This window comes from Pseudoliparis swirei, chromosome 15 (assembly GCF_029220125.1).
Source record: "Pseudoliparis swirei isolate HS2019 ecotype Mariana Trench chromosome 15, NWPU_hadal_v1, whole genome shotgun sequence".
NCBI classification, from domain to species: domain Eukaryota; kingdom Metazoa; phylum Chordata; class Actinopteri; order Perciformes; family Liparidae; genus Pseudoliparis; species Pseudoliparis swirei.
Window position 1 is genome coordinate 6576690 of NC_079402.1, and position 27861 is coordinate 6604550.

Genomic DNA, 27861 nt, shown 5'->3' on the forward strand with positions numbered 1-27861 from the left:
CGTGGAATTCCTGCTCATGACTACGCCACTGTCCTGTTGAGACTCCGCCACTCCTCCTCCCCACCGCCATCTGCCTGATGGATCGTGGAGGTCTCCATCGTGGAATATGCCTACTATGAACTATTCATACACTCTGTCATATTCATTGAATGTATTTTAACTCTAAATCTGTCCTTCTGTACACATTACATCTATTGCATCTGTCCATCCTAGGAGAGGGATCCTCCTCTGTTGCTCTCCTCCAGGTTTCTTCCCTTTTTTTTCCCCCTGAAGGGTTATTTGGGAGTTTTTCCTGGTCCGATGTGAGGTTTTGGGGCAGGGATGTCTATGTGTACAGATTGTAAAGCACTCCGAGACAAATTTGTAATTTGTGAAATTGGGCTATACAAATAAACTGAATTGAATTGAATTCAGTTCGGGAAAAAATATTCTCTATTTATGGAACAGTGAAAATATTCAATCCATCAAGTGAAATATTTGGCATGAAGAGATTTGAAATATTGGAATGAGTTTTAAATCCTTTTTTTCTTTTGGCAATTAGTAAGACTTGAACGGCCCGTTATGATTAATAAATAAAAACAGCTTCCTTGGTTGTTCATTTGATCGTTTTCTTTCTGTCAGAGGAATGATAGTACTTTTCTCCAAAATGCCATTTGTGTAAAATGTTTTACATATCTTTTGTTCTTCTTTTGTGTCTAAATCTACAAATGTCATTTTGAATGATATAAATGTACCACATGTCTTGTGCTACTGATGTAGAGCCTGGATTTTACCCATTTCATTGGGGGAAGCCATCAGGAAATAAGGATTCTTCTTGTTTTTGAAAGCGTAGAGAAAACAAAGGACAGGAGCGGCCATTTTGAATTCAACTCATTATTGTAGTAAAACTGGTACAGAGTAACAGCTCACAAAGCTCATGGCACAGTCACTGAAAAAGAGAGATGAGGTGTGTATGTACAACAAGGAGGGAAAAGAAAATAACTTCTGGCTAAACATCAGGGGTAACATAAAAATGAAGATACTGGAATTCAGGAGATGACTTGATTATACAACAAAGAGAAAATACAAAAATGAAGCATTGCAAAAATAACAGTACGCAAAAAATACACATTCAATTCTCGTGTTTAACCTGTAGGTCCAATTCAAAGCAGCTTCTCCTATTGACAAAAAACTCAATTTGTATGGCAAACACTAAAAACTAATGACTGGACCTGCCTCGCACATGATCGGGAATCTTTTTGGGAAAATAGCTGATAAGATTGTTTGCTGACGACCTGCTTTTTTAAATATTAGAGACACTCCAATCTTTTACAAAATGTTCATATATTAATCTTGAATCAGGTGCTGAGGGTGTTTCATTTAATCAACATTTACAACCCATCCTAAAGAGAATAAATGCACAGGCGTCAGAGCCGGCTCAAAGCCACCAGGTATAATTTAATTTGTCAACGCTCTTCGGGAACTTCAGTTCAATTTTTTATAACATAAATCCAATTAAACATTAATTCATAGATTTTGTTAAACTACCATAAACAAGTTTCTGACAAAGAAATGTGTATTCTTTCATAACCTATTTTTTATACATCTTTGATTATCAAAATAATAATAAATAAAGCAAAACCAGGTAGTATACTTTTGAGTTCTGATATCCTTTGTTTTTATGAATGAAATTTGAATGGAACAAGTATTTGCTTTCATTTTTTTGCTCCTCCTTATCAAATAAAATACATCTTCACATGTGTAAAGTAGGCGCCTCTCCGGCTCTGACACGAGTGATTGTTGGTGTTCGCTAAGAGAATAATTTGACTGACTTCAGAGGGTCGAGCAGAAGCACACACAGTCCTGAGCACCACGGACTGAAACTCAAAGATGGCCCTGGCTATTGTGACTGGACCAATACAACCTCACTAAAAATATAAACAAGTTCATCATCACTGCCTCACACTGGCAAGTCCTCCCCCCACAGCAAATGTGTTATGACTATTTACACTTTTCTCTGCAAAAAATACATTTAAAAATGGTAATGTCATGAGGCATGGAGAATTGAACCAATATCATTTATCTTTTATGATTTCTGATTCCTCCCACAATCCCTCAAATGTTTCCCGCCGATATAAACATAATGTTGAAAAAAATAATACAAAATAATATTCTGAACCTTTTGACCTCACTACATTTTCAATGTGGCACATTTTTTCAACACACACTGAATTTTTTTACGTTTTCATATTTGAACAAAACAACAGATACAACATATTTCTAAAACACAAAATAACAACAGTCTACATGTAAAAATATAACTTTTACATACACAATTTCAAAATAATGGTAAAGTTTGCCATTTTGTTGCATACAATTTACAAACGTCTGTGTGTTGTTGCCTTGTGTGGAGCTGATGGAACTCCGGTCCTCTTTTGTCCTGCGCAGGGTGCCGTACTATTCGGAGTGTGTTGTCGTTGGCGTCGACAGACAACACAACAAAGTCAGCTGAAAATGTTTAACACTGAGGGGCCTTGCCAACTTCTGCCTGTTCAGTCCTTGAGAAAATAATTCCTCCCCAAGCAAACGCTCCAGAAAATAAAAAAATAACAGAAAAGGGCACCCTCCTTATATATTGTAGATACTTTTTTTGTACATTTTTATATAGATTGATTTTCTCAAATATTCTTTTCCAGTTTCCGTGCCTTCCTGTTGATTGGGTAGGATTTTAACCATATCAAAATGACCATCGACAGAGAACAATGCTGTCAAACCACGAATTGTGTGTTTTCTTTCTTTCTTTCTTTTTTTTTTTTACATTTTATATAATATACATGTAAACCAGAACAGACAAAGAAAAAGTAATAAGAGAAAAGAGTCTTAAAAAAGCAAGAGAGAGAGAGAGAGAGAGAAAAAGAAAATCTGTTTTACAACATACGACCACACACTTTGTACTGAAGACTACATTGGCTTACGGACAAGCCGATCAAATATTGATAAAAAGCTGATAAGCTATAATACAAGAAGAGACGCGTTGTTCACCATGGAAACAGGGCTGGGTCTTGGAACAAGAAGGGTTTTGGGGGTTATGGAGAACTTGAGGGGTAGGAGGGGAACGGGGATGGGGGCTCATCTTGCTAAATCAAGCATCTGTCTTACTGGCTCAAAGCCAGATCACGCCGTCTACTTACATATAAGCGTACAGTACATTAAATACAGTTTTAGTTGTTTTTTATCCAAAAAATACTTCTTTTTTTCTCCTTTTTAGTTTTTTTAAATTCCCAGGTCTGGTAAAAAACCTGACTGCATAGAACCTAACGACTAAGAACAGGTTTCCCTAAGCTTGCATCCTATTAAAAGACCAGGTTAATGTCCTCCTCTGGCAACTCGAATGATATGAACTCTAAAAAGGCACATTGGTAGAAGTGTGAATGTTCAAATTGCATCTGTGGGACCGCTTAGGTGGGGGCACAAGTCTGGGAAGAGGGGCTTGGGTTCTGGTTTAGGGATCATAAGGCTAGGGTCAGCAGAGAAGACAGAACTGGGACTGGGTATTAAACAAAGGCCTGGATTGAGGAAGGCTTAATCAGGGGTGATGGTAAAAGGAGACTTTCAGATTGACATCAGAAAACAAGATATTCCAATTACCTTCCCCTGTTGTTGAAGAGTAGACCGGGATGCATAGCAACGCAATGAACCCTAATGTTTCCTTCCTGACCTATCTGGTCTGAATTCATCTATTCCAGGTCACAGTCATGACTTTTGCCACTGCCAAAGTCCTGTTTGATCCTGATCCTACATCACTCCCAAGCCAATCTGGGTCAGTATGGATCTGGTCTCATTCGAACCAAATATGCCTATGTTTCTAATTTACATGTACATTGAGCATACCGAGGTAATCAGAATGTCTAAACCCCCGGTCAGACATGCCAGACTCATGGCAGCCAATGGTCCCAGCAACAGACACCTCAGCTACCATCAACTCATCTGTTATTTCGCGAGACATCAAATGTCAATCAGAAAGTCCCCCTTGGTCTTTACTTGGGGCAGGGTTGTCCAGAGTTGAGGTCAGATGTTCGGGGGTTTTGATCTGCCAGATCCTAAACAAGGAAACCAAATGAATCCAACACACGCGGATGCTTTGACTACTGCTGCTTGGCACCCCAGAAGAAAAGGATAATACTCCCCGCCATGATGATTGCTCCCTTGCTTTCCTTTCAGCGGTGCCGTCATGTCGACCAATAGCTTCTTCCTGCTCTGCCTCTATCTCTAGCTGCTAAGGATGTTGGCCCTCTCAAATCCAATGACTCCCGAAACTCTTGTAGTTCTGGCTTCCGGGGACATCCCGGACCACTCGATTCAAGTGATCGTAATTCAGGGAATGTGCTAAAACATGGAATAGAATTCACTTCAGTGCTCCCTCCTCCCACTCATCCAGCCACCCCGTTATGAGTCATCTGTCCATCTGCCCAACCATCTGCCCAACAAAGGCCTGAACAAAGGTTTAGAACTCCTGCGCGCTCTGACCGGTGGGCAAAGGATGTTTGCCCGAGCTCTTTCTTTCTTTCTGTCGTCGTGTTTGCATTCGCACAATAAAACCCACAATAACAATCTCGAATGAAGGTGCCAAGAAAAAGTATTTCCTTCTCGCCGCATTTAGATGTACACTTTTTCATCACTGCATGATTTCTTCCTTCATGTTTCTTCGTCTGTAATCCTAGCTTCAATAACTAAAACACCTCGGTCCCTCTGGAGTCGTTTACTGATTGATTGATGAACTGATTCGATGATTGATGGAGTATTGTCTTCCTCCCAGTAGATACACACGGGCCAACCGTCCAGTCCTTTTGTATTTGCGATCACACTAAAACTTTAGAAGTTCGTACGATTTTGCCACTTGCTTAAGAACAAAGTCAATGTGAACATTGGCATAAAACATGAAGAGTTTGAGGTTTTTTTTACACTGACAATCTACTGTGAGAGGGAATGCATTAAAAGGGGAAGAACGAGTTGCCCCCGTTGTTTCCTGTTGAGCCCCGTTTTTCCCGAAGGCATGATAGTCAAAAAGCGTTTGCGAACTTAATCGGGTTTGTTCGAATGACTCGGCACCTACTACCTTGTTACTTTTACATTTATACTTTGATCTGTGGAAAGGTGTGGCTTGTAAGGGGACATATGGGTGGACAGCTTGCTTTTTTTGCGATACTTCTTGCAATATTTCCCGTTTCTCTGTTCTTTTTCCTTTGCTTCGCTTCTCCGTGTGTATCTTATCTGACTGGTTTGCATCCAAGAGGACATCAGGCACAGCTTCATCCACAGTGTGGCGTTAGATTGCCATTCAGTCAGAGACGCGCTGAAGCTGCGTTCAACGACAGCTGTGCAATGTTGCTTAAAAAAAAACACGCACACAAAGAAAACAACTCTTTGAAACACTTTGTGATATGTTCTGCTCCGCTATGAACAACCCTCCACAACCCGTAAACCCTCACTGCCCTGTTGCACTTTTTCAACAAGTTTTTTTGTCATGTTTGTTTTTCTATATATATACTATATATAGAACCCCTTTGTTCTTTAAAACTGGGAATGCTGATAAAACAAGTCGTAAAAGAAGAAGGATTTCTTGGATGATGTGATTCCAAAGACTTGTCCATTGCTGTAACTTTGTGTCAAAAGCTCCTCACAGACCGCCACCTTGTAGCGGGCCGTGTGACGGCGGCCGTTTTAACGTCTCCACAAAGCGGCAATCCAGTTCAGTTCGGCCGGAGATGCAAAGTGACGACGGCGACTAATGTGGCTCTGCAGTTCGTGTTCTCAGAAGAAGGAGGAGATGAAGGTGAGGAGGAGGAGGATAAGAGAAAGACGAGAAGAGAGAGAGAGAGAGGCTGATCTGATTGGTCAGGCCGAAGATCCGGAGATCAGAGGCGGGGCGGCGGGGGGACGGGGGGTGGGCGATCCGGGTTGTCATGGGAAACGCTGTCAGAGGAAGTGGTCGCTCATCATCTTGATAAATTCTGGCACCTTGGACCTTGAGAGACAAAGAGGAAACAAAAGAAGAGGGGTCGGTTAGGGGTCACAAGTACTCGCACAAAAAACAGTTTAAAAAAAAGCCGTTCACGGTGACTGTGACGCCGGGTCCTGCTCGACACTATGGGTCTCATGGCAATCGGCTATTCATAATATATAAAGTGGATGTATTTTGAAATCCTCTGGTGACCATGAATATTCACACCAAATCCCATAGAGTCTGGTTGGTAATACTTAAAGGGACAGTGTGTAGGATTTGGCGGCAACACTATTTTATGAGCCATTGATTGGTTGATCCTCTCAGTAGAAACATGGCGGTGCTACGGGGCGGTGCAGAGGAAAAACAAATGTACCGTTGCACTATACAGCGCTATACAGCGCTACATCATTTTTGGAACCAGACACATCTGTATTTATTTAATAAATCTGATGTGAGGTCCTGGGACAGGGACGTCTTATGTGTACAGATTGTAAAGCCCTCTGAGGCAAATTCATAATTTGTGATTTTGGGCGATATAAACTGACTTTAATTGAAAGTGAATAATGGGCGATACAAGGCCGAAAAAAATAAAATAACATTTTCTCATGAAGAAAAGCCATGAATTCATTTCTTTCACTGTAAAGCTTCTGCAGATAAGAAACTCGGACTGCTTTTGGTCCCTCCAGCTGCTTATCAAGGACCTTTGGTACGTCACGACGACAGAACACCGAGGAACAAGCTCAATGACACCGTTGACCTGCTCCACGACCCGACATGCAACAGGTTCATCGTTTCAAACGTTGCAGAACAAAGAACAGCGACAGGCATCAAAATCACACCGACTGACAATCTGTTGTTACAATGTACCCAGACCAGACAGACACTCCATTAACAAGGAATGACTTCAATGGCTTTTGGTCTACTTGTTGTCTGGGTCCATTTTAACCCTTTGTTTTCCCCTGCATCAGAGTGACAGTAAAGATGATAAAAATAAAGTCAAAAGGCCAAAAAAAGTAAGGAGTATATTTGTACATTTAGAGTCTGAAATGGTTACCAATGACGAGACTAATTTAAGCTAGTGTATTGACTTACACTTTTACTTAAATGTATCTGTTTGAATGAAGGAATCGTGTTTTATACTTTTATTCTCAAATAAACACCAAATAGGAAGCTTTGTTTCCTTTGCCAATATTTTCCTGACAACCTTAGTGGCTTTATAGCCAATACAAATGATTTACTTATATTTTGGTTTGCTTGTGAATAGATAAAATGCATCTTTAAAGACATATTTTTGTTACTTTAATTCTGTTCTGTAAAGTTCGGACATCACGACAAATTCAAAATTTGCCACGGTTTACTTTGCAGGGGATTTACAAGCAGATTGTTTAAAGTTTCTGGACTGGTTTCTGAATTCCGATTATTTTGGTTTTGAATTAAAGGTTCAACCACAGATTTGTGTAAAAGTGAAATCTCCCAAACATTCAGGGGGGGAAGAGGTTTACATTTGTCCCAGGGGGTTCGACGCGTCGCCCATGGCGTGGTGCGCGGCGGCCATTGAGAGGGGACCCCCGTCCGAGGACACGGAGACCTTCTCTTCCTCGCGGCGCTTCAGACAGGCCGCCTTGGGGTTCAGGTTCCGCTCTGGACCAATCGAGAGAGAGAGAGAGATTAATATCATTTCTGGTGTGTGTTTTTCAGTGAGCTCTTTCTTCGTGTTGGGTCACGTTACAAGTACCGGTAGTTAGACTAAAGCCAATAGAAGCCCAAAACTCCAGCCAGGTTGAACAGTCAACAGGTGCCACTGCTGCCCTCTACTGGAGCTCTTGTTGCACTACATATGCAGGAAATCTATATTTAACCTCATGAGCCTGGATTTCCATCTTAAATTTCCCTCAAAGTAACTTAAGAATTTGAATAAAGGGATTTTTTATGGGGGGCTGCACGGTGGTGTAGTGGCTAGCACTGTCGCCTCACAGCAAGAGGGCCGTGGGTTCAATTCCCGGTGTGGGCGGTCCTTCTGTGTGGAGTTTGCATATTCTCCCCGTGGCAGCGTGGGTTCCCTCCGGGTTCTCCGGCTTCCTCCCACAGTCCAAAGACATGCAGTCAGGTTAATTGATGTCTAAATTGCCCGTAGGTGTGAATGGTTGTCTGTCTCTGTGTGCCCTGAGATGGACTGGCGGGCCTGTCCAGGGTGTCCCCTGCCTTCGCCTTATGTCAGCTGGGATCGGCTCCAGCGACCCTAATGAGGATGAAGCGGTGTTGATAATGGATGGATTTTTTTTTAACAATATGTATGGAAATTTTTGAATATAAAACTATTACAAGTCTTTATGATCCTAAATGCCACCGCAGCTACAGTCACTTATTGCACACACAATAGAACAGCAACACATCTCCCATTTGACCACGTTCTTATGACTGAGGCCGAGTTCTGAAGTTATAGTAAAGAGTTTTGCCTCAAAGATCATTAGGCGTTTCCATTGTTCCATCATTTCACTGGATCTCGATCACCAGTTCTTCCGTTTATATGTGTGCATATTAAATATATATAATGTATTAATTACTCTCACAACTATGTCAGTTGAACAACAACCTGCACGACGTTATTTGTTTGTGTGTTTTTTTCCAACCACATTAAACTGACCTCGGACTTGCTGCTCCAGGCTGAGGATGACGGCCACGGCCTGGTGCAGGATCAGTAACTTGGTCTGAGGTTTGTCGCTCTTCAGGTGCAGCTGCACCATCTTGCCGAGCTCCTTGAACGCCTCGTTGATGTCTCGGACCCGAAGACGCTCCCGCGCGTTGTTCGCCATCCGCCGTTCCCGCTCTCTCTCCATCTTCTGCTCCGGAGACAGGTCCTCGTCGTCGTTGTTGCTACGGTGACCAATGAGAGGGGATGGGGCGTGGTAGGAGAGGAAAGAGGAAAGATTTAAGGATGGAAGCTCCGTTTTTTTTCTCTCTCACTTGTCTCAAGAGATGATTCATTCTGAGTGAAATTCACAACAGGGGGAGGGCTGGGAAACTTCCACGGTTAATCGTCAACACGGTGAGTTCACTTCTCGAGAGTGAAAACACACCAACAATAACGGGAAGAGGCGGATCAACTCTCGGACAAACAGGCAGACAAATGATATTATAGTCCAAACATCCATCCAAAACGGTTCCTTGTATGACACAAGAAACCGTTTTGGATGGATGTTTGGACTATAATATCATTTGTAGTGCAAAATGTACATGAATGAACTATCCAACAAACGTTTGAATCCTGTTATCTTAATCCTGTCTGGAGCAACGACTTCATTTCAATTGAGAAGAAGAAGAGCGGCTCCTGCTTTCTTTGTTGTTGTTTTTTTAATTATATTTTTTTATTTGGACTTTTGCCAGAAAATGGAAGTCATTGATTTTGTACTAATCGGATAGTCAGAAACAGGCGAACACCAACATATGGACTTGTTTGCAAACCAATATGTAAAAATCCAGACAAGAAAAAGCTCATCAATAGACTACTGGTGGCAGTTTTCTCTTTTAAGTGCCAAATTGTGTGTCTTCTTCCCCAAATTGGCACCATTAACATGAAACGTGTGCGGGCCACGTTCATGTCAACAAGCTCAACTAGATCACATGACGGTACGTTTCCAAACCCATCATGAGCGACATTTTCCTTTACTTCATCATCAAACTATTTGCATCATCATCATGACCCATCATGATGTGTATAATATTTGAGTTTGGGATCCAGATGTTTCGGATGTTCCTCCTTCGATGGAGGGGTGAAGGCTGCTCAGCTGTTTCCAGGATGGGAAATAAACACTGTGACCAACGCTGATCATACTTCAAATGTCATGAGTGGGTTTTATACCTGCCTTTACAATATGTCTTTAAAAAAAAGGTATTTTTCTCGCTCAAAAAAAGCAAGAATCCTCATTACATTGGCCACATTTAGCAGAAGGACTACATTGGCCCTCTCCACGTTTTCTATGTTTCCGTTGGTGTTTCTTCCCATGCTCTGGATGTGAGGCAGCACTTTTTGGGGAATATTGACTGTGGGCTCTCCTCTGTTGTGTGAGAAACAGTTAAAACCTGTCTCAAGACCAAGAAGAGACTGAACCGGTCTGCCCCGGGAACCGCATGTTCACCAGAAACCTCTCTTTGTACCAACTTACAGTTTCCTTTGATCAAATAACCTCAAACCAACGTGTACATGTTTCAACAGATACAAGAGAGATGCCTGGTGGACATTACGCAGACAAGAAGTCTCTGTATTCATTGATGTATTTCGCTGCTTCTCATCACACTTGGTCACTTCATCAAAGTCCAGAGGCTGGTTCCCAAACAGCCACAGCTGACAGTCCTTCCTTGTGTCCTGTCGCTGCAAAAGAACTACGAGATACTGTTTATCTTTTCTTTGCCTTAAAAACGGCAATTGGCCTCAGCTGAAGACTGATTTGTGGTAGAAGAAATAGTTGCATAATAAATTAAAAGTCTATGAATCTCTATCCTCGCCCGAGCCACAGATGGTCACATTAGTTGGTACTAAACTCAACATCGTGAGGGCTTCGTCTAGAGAGGACATTTTGAACAGAGGAAGGTCTCCGGGCGCTTTGGTGTTTTGGGTTCAACGGGGTTTGATGGAAGTGAACGTCGGCGAGGTGCCTGAACTTAGATCTTCACCTCTCAATTGATTTCAGGTCCTTGCTGTCGCCGTCTTCCTTCTTGTTGTCCAGGGACTTTGGGTCCTGCAGGAGGTTTTCGTCCCCCTCGTCCTCCGACTTGATCTCCGAGCTGACGGAGGAGGTGCGCTGGCCCTGAAGGCCTCCAGACAGCGCTGCAGGAAGGAGAGGAGGAGTGGGGACATAGATCAATGCAATATATATATATATATATACGACCACTCTGTCCGACAAGCTCCGCAACGTTCCCGAAAAGTGGACTTTATAGAAAATGTACATATTGCTGTCGTAGTTATTGTCCTCAAAAAAGTCTTTGTGAAGGTTACGGCTGTTTCAACTTGAGTGAACGATCCAGAACCATCTCGCACGGCAACAGCATCGGTCATTTCCTCAAAACGCCCAAAATAAGCAACTTTTTTTAATGTTTTCCTGACGAGCGACCAAGAACAATTACTCTGCTCCCGAAGCATCACAGGAGGAAAGGAAGCCCTGGAGGCCGGGGATGGATGAGGCAACCGAGTGAGGAGGGACATGGAGGTTGGAATTGGGGAGAAACAACCCAAACTAATCTAAAAACTGGTGATACTTCATCGAAATCACTTCATTCTATAGGTCTCAGTTAAACTGTTAAACAGATGGGAAGCTGGGCTGAGAGTCAACTGTGAACAGCTTTGACTGAACACACAGAGGAGAAGCTGTCAGGAGAGATTGTACACATGTAAATATGTATAGCATGTGGAACTTTGTTTCGCAATATTGGTAACAGACAAAAATGTTGGATAGATTACATTTTTTTGAAAAATATTTTTTTTATTTTTCTTTGATTTATGGCATAATAACTATGTTCTACTGCAGAAAGAGACATTTTAACGTTCTCCCGACTTCTAACTAGGTGTTGCTGTTTCAGGTCTCTATAGAAATATAAAATATATAGGAAATTAGCAACAAAAAAACTAAAACACACACACACACACACATGTTGAAACTGGCACAGTAACAACCACACAAATGAACATCAACCTTATTGGATTGGTGAGATGATGTGCGAGCATTTTCTGTTGCGTTCATGCCACGTCTTAGAACCCGTAGTTCTGAGCATCGTTGGAGTCGGCATATCGATCATGTCTGACGGTAGCATCCCCCCCACTCGCCCCCCACTCGCCATTCGCATCCCATAAGTGACGACAACACGGTGGGACAGCGCTGCACATCCTCCAACCCCGCCAGCGGCATCTCAATACGAGCCGACGTTCATTCAGAAGGAGCGACGCGCTACGTTTCTATCTACGTCCATGCCTACTATTTCTTATTCATAATTTCATATTCATTCAATTCAGTTTCAATTCAGTTTATTTGTATAGCCCAATTTCACAAATTACAAATTTGTCTCGGAGTGCTTTACAATCTGTACACATAGACATCCCTGCCCCAAAACCTCACATCGGACCAGGAAAAACTCCCAAATAACCCTTCAGGGGGAAAAAAAGGGAAGAAACCTGGAGGAGAGCAACAGAGGAGGATCCCTCTCCTAGGATGGACAGATGCAATAGATGTAATGTGTACAGAAGGACAGATTTAGAGTTAAAATACATTCAATGAATATGACAGAGTGTATGAATAGTTCATAGTAGGCATATTCCACGATGGAGACCTCCACGATCCATCAGGCAGATGGCGGTGGGGAGGAGGAGTGGGCGAAGTCTCAACAGGACAGTGGCGTAGTCATGAGCAGGAATTCCACGACCCAGACGATCCATCAGGCAGATAGGATCTATGCCGTCTCATAGGGTCCGATGACCCCATGAGACGTAAAGTCAAAAGGACTTCGGGAGAAAGCAGAGTTAGTAACGTGTGATTGAGAGATGAAAATTCATCCTTAAGGAGAGAAAAAGAGGAGATAGGTACTCAGTGCATCCTAAAACGTCCCCTGGCAGCTATAAGCCTATAGCAGCATATCAAGGGGCTGGACCAGGGCAAACCTGATTCAGCCCTAACTATAAGCTCTGTCAAAGAGGAAGGTCTTAAGTCTACTCTTAAACGAGGTGACTGTGTCTGCCTCCCGGACTGAAATTGGAAGCTGGTTCCATAAAGAGGAGCTTGATAACTAAAGGCTCTGGCTCCCATTCTACTTTTTAAGACTCTAGGAACTACAAGTAGTCCCGCATTTAGTGAGCGTAGCTCTCTAGTGGGGCAATATGGTACGACAAGCTCCTTAAGATATGATGGAGCATCACCAATCAAGGCTTTGTAGGTTAAGAGAAGAATTTTAAAAGTGATTCTTGATTTTACTGGGAGCCAGTGCAGAGCAGCTAGTGCAGGAGTGATGTGATCTCTTTTCTTAGTTTTAGTGAGAACACGAGCTGCAGCATTCTGGATCAACTGGAGGGACCTAAGAGATTTATTAGAGCAGCCTGCTAATAAGGAGTTGCAGTAATCCAGTCTCAAGTAACGAACGCGTGAACCAATTTTTTCTGCATCTTTTGAGACAAGATGTGCCTGATTTTTGAAATATTACGTAGATGAAAGAATGCAGTCCTTGAGATTTGCTTTACGTGGGAGTTAAAGGACAAGTCCCGATCAAAGATAACGCCAAGATTCTTTACAGTGGTGTTGGATGCCAGGGCAATGCCGTCTACAGAATCCACATCACCAGATAATTGATCTCTGAGGTGCTCAGGGCCGATTAAAATTACTTCGGTTTTGTCTGAGTTTAACATCAAGAAGTTGCAGGTCATCCATGTTTTTATGTCTTTAAGACATGCTTGAATTTTACAGAGTTGGTTGCTCTCCTCTGGTTTTATCGATAAATATAGTTGAGTGTCATCTGCATAACAATGAAAGTTTATGGAGTGTTTCCTGATAATATTGCCCAAAGGAAGCATGTATAAGGTATTCATTGAATGTGTTGTTACGCCGTGACACATGACATCTATTGCTTCTGTCCATTTGGGGAGAGGGATCCTCCTCTGTTGCTCTCCTGAATGTTTCTTCCCTTTTTTTTCTATTTGTGCGGGGAGTTTTTCCTGATCCGATGTGAGGTCAAAGGTCAGGGATGTCATATGTGTACAGATTCCAAAGCCCTCTGAGGAAAATGTGTTATTTGTGATTTTGGGCTATACAAAATAAACTTGAATTGAATTGACTGCAACTAATTTAAACCATCATAATTATTTGGATAAAAACGGCTAATTCGGGTAAGCTGTGGTTAAAAAAATCAATGAATAAATAGAACATGTAAGTTGTTGCAGCAACTCATTGACAAGGCGACCTCCAGGACGGCGGCGTTGGGAGAGCCTCCGTGACCTCCGTGTTCCGCTCTCCTCGGCTGAACACAGCGGTCTTTATTTGACGTCTGTATGGATCCTGCGCTGGGACGCTGCCGACTTCTCAGTCGACAGAAAACACTCCGCTCTGTTCCCACACACACACACACACACACACGACCAACAATCGGCCATTTTGAATCTCCGTCTGGCTGACTGGAGGCATTTTGTCTGCAGCTCTGAGTGACGGCCTGTGTCTGGTTTGTGTGCCAGCGTCTCTTTCCACACAATAACTGCGTGTTTGTGCACAAATAGCTGCATTAAAAAAAAGTCTTTAAACTGTGAAAAGCTTTTCAGTGCCTCCAGTGTCTGACTGAACCCAGACAGACACTGGAGGAGACTTGGCGTGTGTGTGTGTGTGTGTTTGCGTGCACATACCAACTCCAGAAATGAATTCTGAGGTTTGTTTCCCACTGTAAAAGTGACAAAATGAAGTAACCCAAAGATGAAGACTAAATTGACTTGTTTAGAATGTGCTGTTAATGAACTTGCGTCCCACAATGCATTGCACCAAGTGAGTGGAGAAGCTGCTCCAATCTGCAAGTCACAACCATGAAAGCCAATTGGAAAGATGGATATTTTTTTTCTAGCTGCTATGTATTTTTACACTTTTTTATAAGTCACCTAAAATTAAAAAAAAGATCCAAAAGCGTGATGATAGTTGTTTGGTCACTGTCAATCAAATCCGGTCAAATGATCACAGATTAGTTTGAGTTTTTGACTGTTAAACTCAACAGATATGACCTAAAGATGCGTCTTTGAAGCTGTTGTCGTCAACAATAATCATTGTTGTTGAGGCCAAGTTTTCAGGGGGTTTAAAGTATATATTCTGGGTATGGTTGTGGAACAGCTGCGGGCAGAAAAAAGAAAAAAAAGAAGTAAAGCTATATTTAATGTACAATTTTCCTTCCTCTTTCTTTTAATAGGTTTAATATGGCTTCCCCTAAAAGTGACAAAGTGGTCCAAACGTTGGAGTACATTGATTTCTAGTTCATTGAAAAGAAGAACAGAAAAAGAGAGAGAGAAGAGCACACAAGACGTATTTGATGATTTCTCACCTCGTGAATCACGATGAGCTGCCGACGCTTCGTGCTCGCTACATTTTGGGGGCGAACTGACACTTTAAATGATGTCGGTAATATAAAAACTCACTAATCACTTGAGGAAATAAAATAGAATAAATCAACCAACCTGCTAAGTTTGAAAGAGAGTGTAAAATATATTAAATGTCATATGAATATAAACGCAATCTCCTATGAATAAAATATAACTGTTCGCTGTTTTATAATTATTTTGAAATGAATATCGGGAGAGGGGGAAACCACAGTGTTTGTTGCCAACACCATTTTAATGCCCTCTATTTACAGCTTCTGCACACATACACTCAACTGTGTGTGTGTGTGTGTGTTCTCTCTCTCTCACCTCATTACACACACTTGGCTCCGGCTGCCGCTCACTAAACTTTCCCTGCCAGCAGACTCATTTTCAGCCTTTAAAAAAACGAGCTCAGGGCTAATTTGCTGCGCAGCGCACTCATATACACTTCCCCTCCTCCAAATTTATATTACATATATTTATATTTATTTAAACCCCTCGTTAGGTTTTTCTTTTTTTTCACAGTTGGGGTGGTGAAGTTGAGACTCGCCAGCGGAGACCCGACTCCACGAGTCAACTTTCTGATCCTTGTTCTCAACGGTTTCCTTAATTCTTCTCCTCTTTCTGGTCATTTTATTATTTTTTTGTACCATTTGTTTCTCTTATTTTTTCTCCAGTTCCTTTTCATCTTCTTTGCTTTGTATCTTTCTCTCCATTTGTCTTCCCTCTTTTACATTTCTTTCCCTCTTTGTTCTACATTTTCTTTTTCTCGCCCTTTCAGGTTCCTCTTCATTTCCTTTTTTTGATTCCTCTTCCTCAGTCTTTACTTCATCACCATTATCAATGTTATACTATCAAGTGGGCTTGGAAATGGTGAGTGCATGATGGGATACCAGTAGGGGTGCTTACATGGGAGCACACGCGTTCAACGAAAACAACAGATGCTGATTCAGTGACTGTTTGTTTGTCTCCGCCATCGCCGTTCACTCCCTCACAAATGACGGACACATGGATGTTGTTACCCCCCCCCCCCCCCCCACCACCATGAATGCAAAGTCTTAATTAACAGATGTCTGTTTGAAGAAGTAACAAACAAAGAAGGAGAACAACGTCCTATTCTTAGTGTGTCTCTGTTGCCGGTTGTTTCAAGAAGCAGGGGGGTGGGGGGGGGGGGGTCTTACCGCGGTACTGGTCGGACTGGTTGATGTCCGGCGACGTGGCCGACTGAACTGGCAGCTGAGGCCCCGGCCCCTGACCCGCCATCGAGTGTCCGCCGCGCAGAGCGCCCACGCCGCTGCCGTCGTCTCTGTGAGAGCCCCCCTGGAAAAAAAGAGAGAGAGGAGAGCTGGTTAGGGTTTTTAATTCTTATTTATTATTTAAACAAGCTCTGATTCTAACTTTGGAAGTGATCCGAACTCCCTAGCACTAATATTAGGTTGTGTCGTGACAAAATTGTTCATGGCAGTTTTGGTAAAAGGGTCATTTAAGAAACTGTCGGCCTTCTCGACCTTGACTGTGGCTCTCGGCCCAAAGCCCACTGCTGCTTCCCTAAAACAGCTGCATGGCGGCTGCAGTTTTTTTTTGGGGAATATTTTCAGCAGAATATTAATCCACATTTGGTGCTCCAGTGATTATTGTCAGCGGGACAGTGTCAACAGCACCTTCCAAACCGAATGCTTCACAGAGGATGGATGAAACGGACGTGGAGAGAAGATGAAGAGATGAATGCACTCCGCACGAGGGTTTGTTTTAACTTGTGTACCCTCGGTAAAGACAAGTCCCATAATTACTCCCATAAAGTATATAAATGATGTATTATTTATCCAGCTTGATTTTGCATGTTGTCTCTTTTCACTGTTTGTATTGTAAAAAATAAACGTAGACTTTGTATTTTTCTAAATCTTATTGTTCCTTCTTGCACTTTAAGACAAAAGAATGTTACGAGAACCAATTCCAAATCCTAATGTGAGAACACCAGAGGAGGGGAAGACAAATCTCACTCTTCAGTGCCGCAAAACTTAAATTAGCAAATTAGACGGTCATAAAAACCAACAGCGGAAAATCGATCCAACTCTGGAATAGTCCACATAAAGTTCTTTCTACCTCCTCCAGATGTTGTAGTTCTGTAATTGGCCTGCGGATGGCAACTTCTGCCTTTCTAAGACACTAATCTCTATTTGAAACTAACTCTCTGCTAACTCAGGTGGGTACTTTTCTCATCCATACTGCCCCTACGTGTGTGTGTGTGTGTGTGTGTGTGTTTGTGTGTGTGTGTGTCTCAGTCTCAGTCCAGGTTCACATCTGCATGTCTGACATGTATATTTATATTTTTAGAACTTTTTTCCTCCTTCCTTTTGGTTCTCCAGTGTGTCTTCTTGTATGTCATGTGTGTTATCATGAAAATACTGTAGGGCTCCATGTGTGTGTGTGTGCTTGGCTGGATCCTATCCATCTGTCTGCCACACATGCACACACACACACACACGCACACACGCATACACACGTGTGTACACACAACAGGACAACAACTGACAATTATCTTAATGCCCATATGTTTAATTGTGGGATTTCTAATTCCCAGAGCACCCAGCAGCTTCCAGCAGGGACTCGCTGTTTTGGCACACAATGGGCTCTCTTCATGTGTGTGTGTGTGTGTGTGTGTGTGCGTGTGTGTGAGTGAGACGCTAGCTTTCTAATGGCGTCCTGCGGTTCAGAATGGTCTCCCTCTCTCTCTCACCCTCCTTTTCCTGGGCTTTTTGCTTTGAACATGTCAGCAGGACACTGGCCGGATACGAATATTAATAGATCTATTTCCGTATAAGCTGGTAAATAAATGTTTATGTTAATAAAGGTTTTGAAAGGAGTAAGCCGAATGGCATTGGAGGCGGCGTCAGCTAAATGACATGTAATGTAACTGAAGACGCACTTTGAGACGGCGAAAGTTGTAACATGAAAACACAGATGCAGGGACCTGTCAATCACCTTGTAGCCCCGCCCTAAAGCATAATCTGCTTTATGGTCTATTTGATTCTAAATGGAGCATCATTTACTAAATGAACATCACGCTGTATTGACGAAGACTTGAAACTAGAAATTGAGACCATACACTCATTTTTACAATGTTTACTGAGGGAACAAATCAAAAGAGAAGCAGAGCCATTTCCCCATAGACTTCTATACAACCAGAGGAGTCGCCCCCTGATGGCCACTAGGAAGGATGCAGCTGTAAGACAGATGATGCTGTAAGACAGATGATGCTGTCTCCCAGGTACTGCACACCACACTCTCTCATCTGGACAGCCAGAGGGGGGGCTATGTGAGACTGCTGTTCATTGATTATAGTTCAGCTTTCAACACCATAGTCCCCTCCAGACTGGCCGGCAAGCTGATTGAGCTGGGACTGAACACCCCCCTGTGTGCTTGGATCCTGGACTTCCTGACCGCCAGGCCACAGGTGGTCAGGGTGGGCAGACACACCTCCAAATCCCTCACCCTGAACACAGGATCCCCCAGGGTTGCGTCCTCAGCCCCTACTGTACTCCCTGTACACACATGACTGTGTGGCCAGGTTCAGCTCAACACCATCATCAAGTTTGCGGATGACACAGTGGTGGTGGGCCTGATCTCCGACAACGACGAGAAGGCCTACCTGGAGGAAGTTGCTGATCTGTCACTCTGGTGCCAGGACAACAGCCTCATCATGAATGTCACCAAAACTAAGGAGCTGATTGTGGACTTTAGGAGGGTACAACAACAGAGGACGTACTCACCACTGGGGATTAACGGGACTACTGTGGAGAGGGTGAGCGGGTATAAATACCTGGGAGTCCACATCACCGAGGATCTGACATGGTCAACAAACACAGACACTCTGGTGAGAAAGGCAAGGCAGCGCCTCTACCACCTCAGGCAGCTGAGGAAATTTAAAGTTTCCCAGAGGATCCTTCAGTCCTTCTACTCTGGAGCTGTAGAGAGCGTCCTGACAGGAAGCATCACAGCCTGGTTTGGCAACTGCTCCGCTCAGGACAGGAAGGCTCTGCAGAGAGTAGTGCGTTCGGCTGAGCGCACTATTGGAACTACACTCGCCACCCTGCAGGACTTGTACACCAGGAGGTGCAGAACCAGAGCCGGCAGGATCATGAAGGATCCTCACCACCCCAACAACAGACTGTTTCAGCTGCTGCGGTCAGGCAGGCGCCTCCGTAGTCACGCTGCAAGAACAGAGAGACTGAGACGGAGTTTCTTTCCTCAGGCCATCAGGATTGTGAACTCCGACCTCACCAGGACCCCCACATAGACCCACACAACTGCCCCTCTTAGGCACACACACACACACACACACTTACTGTAAATATTGTGTTGTTTTTTATTTGTAAATAGTGTGTACTTGTTGCCCTTGCACATTCCTGCTGAGCATTGCCACTTTCATTTCACTGCACACCCTGTGTGTGTATGTGACAAATAAAACATCTTGAATCTTGAATCTTGAATCTTGAATCTGTCACTCTGGTGCCAGGACAACAGCCTCATCATGAATGTCACCAAAACTAAGGAGCTGATTGTGGACTTTAGGAGGGCACAACAACAGAGGACGTACTCACCACTGGGGATTAACGGGACTACTGTGGAGAGGGTGAGCGGGTATAAATACCTGGGAGTCCACATCACCGAGGATCTGACATGGTCAACAAACACAGACACTCTGGTGAGAAAGGCAAGGCAGCGCCTCTACCACCTCAGGCAGCTGAGGAAATTTAAAATTTCCCAGAGGATCCTTCAGTCCTTCTACTCTGGAGCTGTAGAGAGCGTCCTGACAGGAAGCATCACAGCCTGGTTTGGCAACTGCTCCGCTCAGGACAGGAAGGCTCTGCAGAGAGTAGTGCGTTCGGCTGAACGCACTATTGGAACTACACTCCACACCCTGCAGGACTTGTACACCAGGAGGTGCAGAACCAGAGCCGGCAGGATCATGAAGGATCCTCACCACCCCAACAACAGACTGTTTCAGCTGCTGCGGTCAGGCAGGCGCCTCCGTAGTCACGCTGCAAGAACAGAGAGACTGAGACGGAGTTTCTTTCCTCAGGCCATCAGGACTGTGAACTCCGACCTCACCAGGACCCCCACATAGACCCACACAACTGCCCCTCTTAGGCACACACACACACACACACACACACACACACACACACACACACACACACACACTTACTGTAAATATTGTGTTGTTTTTTATTGTAAATAGTGTGTACTTGTTGCCCTTGCACATTCCTGCTGAGCATTGCCACTTTCATTTCACTGCACACCCTGTGTGTGTATGTGACAAATAAAACATCTTGGATCTTGATCTTGGATCTTGAACATGAAAACACAGATGCAGGGACCTGTCAATCACCTTGTAGCCCCGCCCTAAAGCATAATCTGCTTTATGGTCTATTTGATTCTAAATGGAGCATCATTTACTAAATGAACATCACGCTGTATTGACGAAGACTTGAAACTAGAAATTGAGACCATACACTCATTTTTACAATGTTTACTGAGGGAACAAATCAAAAGAGAAGCAGAGCCATTTCCCCATAGACTTCTATACAACCAGAGGAGTCGCCCCCTGATGGCCACTAGGAAGGATGCAGCTGTAAGACACTTCAGCTCTGGCCTCATGTTTCAGACCCGTAGGTTGCCGCTTGTTCCTACTTGCCAAAACATGTTTTCTACATTACCCACAATGCAACGTGGCATTGGGAACCAAGTGTGGTTGGGAAATGTAGGTGTGTTAAGCTAGTAACGTATCCTTTAACTGCTTTTTATATGATATATATACATCATGTTACGTCCCGTGACTGAGACGGCCCTCTTTCAGGAAGAGGGTGGAGCTATCTCTCTCAGGTCTGGTACGCCTGGAGCAACACCACCTGAGAGGGATCACCTGATCAGTGGGCGGGGCTTATATACACCCTGACTAAGTGTTTATCTCTGGCTCTCTTCACCTCTGAGCTGTGGCCATTCCGTGGTATGGTGCCGAAGTGTTGGCCACCATTTGTATTTTCGAGTCAAGCTTGTAGGGGTTCTCTGCCATTTTTGTTGTGTCCATTTTCTCCTGTTTTGTGGTCAGACAGGGAGCTTAGTATTGTTTTTCCTTTCTTCTATGGTAGGTCAGTGGTATCTTTTGTTTTCTAGTTAGCATCGGGGTTTTGTTTGTTGTGTTGGCCTTGGAGACCCTGACGCCTTTTTTCTTTTGCTTCTGTGTTATTCTGCCCTTTGTTAAACCTTAACTGTCTTAAATAAATCTTCCTTATTTTGCTCAAGTATTTAACTTTATTATTTGCCTCCTTTGTTTCCCCCTTAGCTGTATACCTTCTTTGTATGTTGCGGCCTGTGCATCCCTAGTTATCCGAGAGGTCGTAACACATCAATTAAAAAAAAAAATATTATATTATAAATTCAATTTAGTTTATTTGTATAGCCCATTTTCACAAATTAGAGATTTGTCTCGGAGTGCTTTACAATCTGTACATATAGACATCCCTGTCCCAAAACCTCACATCGGATCAGGGAAAACTCCCAAACAACCCTTCACGGGTAAAAAAGGGGAGAAATATATATAAATATATTAATATATATATTTCTTTTTTTCTGAAAACGTGATACACATTTCTAGACTATATCGATACATTTTCCTTTTTTTTGGTAACTCAGAATATTAAATATTATGTTCACATTGGGAGCATATTATAACAGATCATGGGTACTTAAAAAAAAAATGTCACTGAAATATATCCACATACATTTTTCTGATATATTGGATGATAACCAAAGTGTAAACAAAGTTTGGGGCTGTGCAGTTAATAAAACAATCACATTTTGGCTACAAAACGATTATGAGAAGGATTCAATAGACATAAAAAGACTATTGTGCCGCATTCCTTTTCGCAATGATGCTCCTGTTCTTTTGTCTCTGTGCTATAAATCCAGCGCCCCCCCCCCCCCACCTTCTTTGACAGCGGTGCCCTTTTACACTCGCTATGTGGACGGGACCTTCTTTTCGCCGCGTCATCACTATTCACATCTATAAAAAACAATGTGTTTATGATGAACGTGTTTTACAGGAGCACACTATGTGAATCTCGCCTTCCATTTTAAAAAGTAGTCCACAAAAAATGTTGCATGACGTCACCAGTCAATGAGGAATCAAGTGAATTGATGGTGATCTCGATTTGACCAAATTCCTTGCTATTATAATTTTTTTTGACAACGAGGTCTTGCCCATCGCATGACAACTACCCTGTGTTGTGTGTGTGTGTGTGTGTTTCCAACTGAGCGTCTATCCGTCCATACATCTGTTTGCTCCCTTATTTATTATTTGCCTTGTCTTTCTTTCCGTCTTTTCGTTCCGTTCTCTGCCTTTCATCAGTGCCCCGATTCCCAAATGTGAAATGGCAGCAGCGAGGGAGACGAGGAGAGGGTGGCGTACATTTTTAATGGCAGGGGGGGGGGGGGTATTTGGGATTTTTAACGAACCAGACAGAAGTAACAAATTATAAATAAATTACACCGAGGCCACGCCCACTTTACCCCGCCCTCCCTCAGGTTCAAGACATCCGACTGGATGACAGATACATTCAGCATTGTGTCAGCCCGGGAAGAAAAAACAACAACAACCTTGGAGGTAGATCTTGTCTTAACACGTTAATGTGTTTTTGTCCGTTGGGACTTCTGTTGCATTCAAGGACCCTTGTCCATCGGCGATTTGATTGTTGACTGCTGGAGAAAAAACACGTTGCAGTCGTGAGACTTTGTGTCTGAAAAATATACCCCGGACGACAAATGAGACGCACATGTTGCTGTCAAAAGTATGAAGTAAATATTGTTTTCTTGAAGAAAAGAAAAAAAAGTAGATTTCAAAGCACAGATGTCGGAGTGTTCTAATGCACCAACGGGGAGTTTTCAAGGCAATGCTAACAACTGTATTACCACAACAACGTAACATGAGGAGAGAATAAAGCTTTTTCTTGTTGGTGCGTTCAAGGACCCTCTAAAACCAAAGTCACAATTTTGTATACAACATCTTTTGAAGAGCCGTAAGATGCGAATAGGAGGTATAGGCGAATATATAATTAAAATAAAATAAAATATAATGTAGAACTTACATTTTTTGTTAGAAACAGCACGTTAATGCTATTTTAATTTTAAAAACCACGTCAACATCAGCATGCTGCCGATTAGAGAAGAGCTACTTTATGAAAACAGAAAAGTTAGCCGTAAAAAAATTATTGTATCCTGTCAAAAAAATTAAAGAATTGAAAAAGCTCTCTGGATTCCAGGGAGGAACAACACTTAAAAAAGACAAAAGGTAACGTGATGAATGACGATTTTCTGCAACACCACAATGTGACTTTGACCAAACACACATTAAATATAGAAGCTTTAAAAAAAAATTTAAACGAGTAAAGTTCGTTATTTTCAAATAGGAAGTGACAAGATGAAGAATCTGAGCAGGCATTTATACACCTGGCCTTTTTTATGATACTTCTTTCTGCAGTTTGGGAACTGAAATAAGTCAAGTTTGATGCCGCTCTAATATATAATATTCCAACATACCGAATGTTCACCAGACGGGGAATATCCACCATTCATATATTTAACTGTTGACGGTCCCTGCAAACTTTTCTCCGCGGGTTCTGTCACCATCTCCATTCTTCGTACATTATATATTCTTCTTCTCTATAACAAAGAAGATTGGAATTAAGAAGAGCCGGAGCAAGAGATGGAGGAGGAGGTGCTGAGTAGCTGTCATCTGCAATGCTGGTGATCAGTGGGAAGTGTATTCATTTAAAATGTGTGTGTGTGTGTGCTGATTGCACAGGAAGAAGAAGAAGAAGAAGAAGAAGAAGACGGGAATTTCTGGGTCAAGAGCTCTCTCTTTCTCTCTCTCTCTCTCTCTCTTTCTCTCTCTCTCATCCATGTGTCTGTTTTCAAGGGAGAGAGAGAGAGAAACAGAAACCCACGCAGACCGGTTTGTCATGCGGTTGTAAACAGTCGGGACAAGTCGCTCTCCGCCGCTGCAGTAACACGTCTGAGGGACGAATAAACTCCATCAATTTACCGACTCCGCAAATTGTAATACTTCTCCCCATACTAGACGGATTTTCTGCAATTTCCTTTTGTCGTTTTCTATTACTGTCGCAGTCTGAATAAAAAACCAACAACAAAACACACAAACACACACACACACACAGAGGAGGGGGACATGCAGTATGAAACAGGAAGGCTTCATCCCCCAGGGCGAAGGGGCAATGCGATCAGGACGTTTTCTTTCTGGAAATATGCCCGTTATAGATCACGATATTTCCTGTGGGCATTCCGGGGTGTGGCGCCAGAGGGGAAGGTCGGGGGTTGGGAGAAGTCAGCAGGGATCATCCTGTGGGGAGCCGGCACAACCGACGCGATATGAATATCTAACCCACGTTCTGTTGTCGTTCAGGAGCCTCTCTGTAGGTGTGACATGATGTACACTGGGGATTGGAACGGTAAACAAACCTGACTGGGGTCACAGGCCAACACACATACACACACACAAACACACACACACCTACTCACACACACACACACACACACACACACACACAAACACACACACTTTTGAACATTCTTAAACTGAACAGTCTCTCCTCTGTGCTAACTGAGCACTTGACAGAGAGCACCTGCTGTAGCGATGTCTCACTCACGCGCGCACACACACTTACACACTCACACACACAAACACACACACTCTCACACACACACACACACAAACAGAGCCCAGTGTTGAGAACATCCATGGGAGAAAAAGTATGGCAACCTTTTCCAGTGGTGTGATATGTGTGTATTTTCATAACTATGTTACTTGTGGAAAACGTATTTCACGGTGAAAGAATTCTGACGTGTGAGAATGGATTTAATCTTTTGCCATGTGACCATGTGTTTTTATACATGTGAGAAATTTAAGATATGATTCTAAATCAGTGAATTAGTAAGTGCCAGCCTGGCACACCAGCATTAATGTGTATTATATTATTGTATAGAATACTATATTGTAAATCAAGATGTATTATTAGCATTTTGGTGAAAGAACATTTGTCTTCATATTTATTTTTTAAAGAATAAATTATTATTCGAACATTTAACATTTTTTTTGGTTTGTTTGTCATATTTATATATTTTATGGATACACTGTTAAATCATCTCTAATCGTGCAGTGTGAAGGATATTGTAAATAGTTTGAGAGACAAATATGTTTACTGGCCTTTCAACTGCAACCCCTTGTCAGCTAGAAGATGTTTTTTGCCAAAGTGTATTTTATAGTTTTACAAATACGTAGCTCATTCTGTTCTCTTAATTCATACAGTTGTATGTATTTAATATTCATTGAATATTTATTTGTATTTCACACAGTTCCTTGGTACATTTCCGGCGCTCGACCTGAGGCTCATGAACCGCGTTCTATCAGCCAATCATCAAGGTGGTTTTAAGTGTATTCATCTGATCATCATCATGGAGGCCAATAATCATATCCCGGCTTCCTCTTGAATATTCATAACACACATCTTTTGAATACAAACAGTGAGGCCGGACTGCACTGAAACCACATTACCATATACGATATGAACTAAGCTGGCTGCTTCTCGTCCTTTCAGGGACACACGAGTTGCCAGAGAAACGCAACAAGCCCCCGTTGTATCAAATGAGAGGTAACATTATATGAGGATATTATTCTTTTAATCTCATGAGCTTTATCTGAAAGCGCCGTTGTTTCTCGACATTTGTGTCCGTTTACTCCGCAATGAGCAGGTGAAGGTCAGGGTTTACACATCTTTTAGTTTAGCACTACATCAGCAGCACGGCCGTCTAACGAGAGGAACAAACATGAATAAATAGACGGAACTTTGCATGTTGTATAACTAATGAATCATCTGAGCCCGCTCTTTGTTTCCCACCTGTTTCCAGCAGGTATTCTGACGGTGGCCAGAAGTATGAGGACATACACACATACAGCCACGTGTGCTCACTGAACGTGTCATTCCAAAACCACTGGTTTGGTCTTTTCCATATTTTTCTATATTTTTCGAAAGCTAAAACATTAAACGGACACTCCAAACAAGGTTTAGGGCCACTCTTATTTTCTGTGTTTCTTTCATGAAATGAAAAAGTAACATCAGTGCATACACGTGGAAATTAAGGATCACAACATTAAGTGTGTCACAAATGTTCATTAAGATCAAAGTGATAGCAACGCGTACAATGATCTGTGGAGAAGATGTTCTCTGCTCGCAGTATGGCGACACTCGGTGTCCTCCATTCTAAATTACATGTATGATTTCGAGTAGGGATACCTGCCATGTAATAGAGGCATAGTCTGAAAAATCCCAATGAGGCTCCCTCATGTGGCTCAAAAGTGTACTGCAGATACAAATGTTAACTGAAGTTTTGCTGATTTATTTGGTGACCCTAATAAAAATAAATTTGGGAAATTACTGTCCTAGACCGTGGCCCACTTTTTGAGGGAATTTGAGGTCCAACCTTTCACATAAATAAGAAAATGAAAAACAAAATGATCAATCCATATTTAATGCATTTTAGGGTCATGCTTCCTCACTATCTGCTTTGGAGCTTTTAATCTGGCAGGTTTGCTTCCCTCCACTTTTTGTCGTTGTGTCGATCCACTTAGTGTCACCACAGCCGGGGGAACTTAGCTGTGGCTAACATCCGGCTCCATCTAATGTGTACGTTGATTTATTTGTGTCGTGACTACTTCACAGTTTATTATGAAATTGCCCCGTGTTGTTGGCTTTCCAAGGGAAAATGCGAAAAAGGGCATTTTTTCATGAAATCTAACCTGAGGATACATTGAACAGCGATATTAAATTAAATTCGATATTACTTTATTCATCCCCAGGGAAATTACGTGAAGCAGCAGCAAACATGTTTACAAATATACAATACAATAAAATAACTGGTCATTGATATCATACATTTTAATCTTATGTTTTCTTTGTTCAAGTAAAATTCTTGAGCACATTAAGATAAAAACACAACTACAGTGGTACGTTTCCCAAAATGTCACATTTCCATTATATCCAACCATTTGGGACCTCTGCACTCCACTAGATGGCGCTCTGAGCCCCACCAGGGAAAAAGGCCTCAGACAACACAAATGTTTGTGGACATTGGCTGACCACTTGTTTTTGTCCATATAGTAAAAGAACAATTTTAGAACGATGTCATAAAAGATGCATTGTTTTTTAATTGTTTTTATTGTGTTGAAGATAAATGGAGCGACGGTAGATTTCCATCAGCTTATAGGAGTACGTTTGGAGACTGAGGGGAGATGCAGAGCATTAAAAGGCATTAGTGTGTTCTACAGCAGAGGGATGCAGATTACCACCCATTTCACTGACTGTAACACTGCCTAATGGGGCCAGAGAGGGGCATCCTCACCCTTAACTTTGACCCTTTTACGCTCCAATCCGATCTCTCCACAGCAACATCATGAGCACACAAAAAAAAATTGCTGCTTTATCGTCTTTGTTTTTAGACATTTTGTGTGTTTTTATCAACCGAGTGCAAAGACTAGAGACGACATTGAACCTAACTGAACACGTGTGGACCTGCATTAATGCGTTTATGTATTTGAGTGTGTGCACGTGATGCATTAATGTCTATATGTATGCGTCTCTCGCCCTGCCTCTCTCTCTCCTGCATCAGTCTACCACCTGTTTTCCCAGAGTTATGACCTCAGCCTGCAGGCGTCTCT

At 42.6% G+C, this 27861-nt stretch overlaps 1 protein-coding gene across 6 annotated transcripts in view; it reads right to left on the reverse strand.

The window, feature by feature from the left end:
• Nucleotides 1-852: 852 nt before the first annotated feature.
• The window catches only part of LOC130204886 (transcription factor 4-like), a 216077-nt gene continuing 189068 nt past the window's right edge, over nt 853-27861 (reverse strand). For 3 of the 6 annotated variants that reach the window (XM_056431859.1, XM_056431860.1, XM_056431862.1), the window contains 5 exons: nt 16253-16391; nt 10655-10808; nt 8628-8857; nt 7486-7624; nt 853-6004 (listed from right to left, as the gene is read on the reverse strand). In XM_056431859.1, the coding sequence (XP_056287834.1) occupies nt 5956-6004; nt 7486-7624; nt 8628-8857; nt 10655-10808; nt 16253-16391 (711 nt within the window). In that variant the 3' untranslated portion in view covers nt 853-5955. Of the gene's footprint in view, nt 6005-7481; nt 7625-8627; nt 8858-10654; nt 10809-16252; nt 16392-27861 lie in introns of those variants that run through there. The other 3 variants (XM_056431861.1, XM_056431863.1, XM_056431864.1) reach the window with 1 other exon arrangement.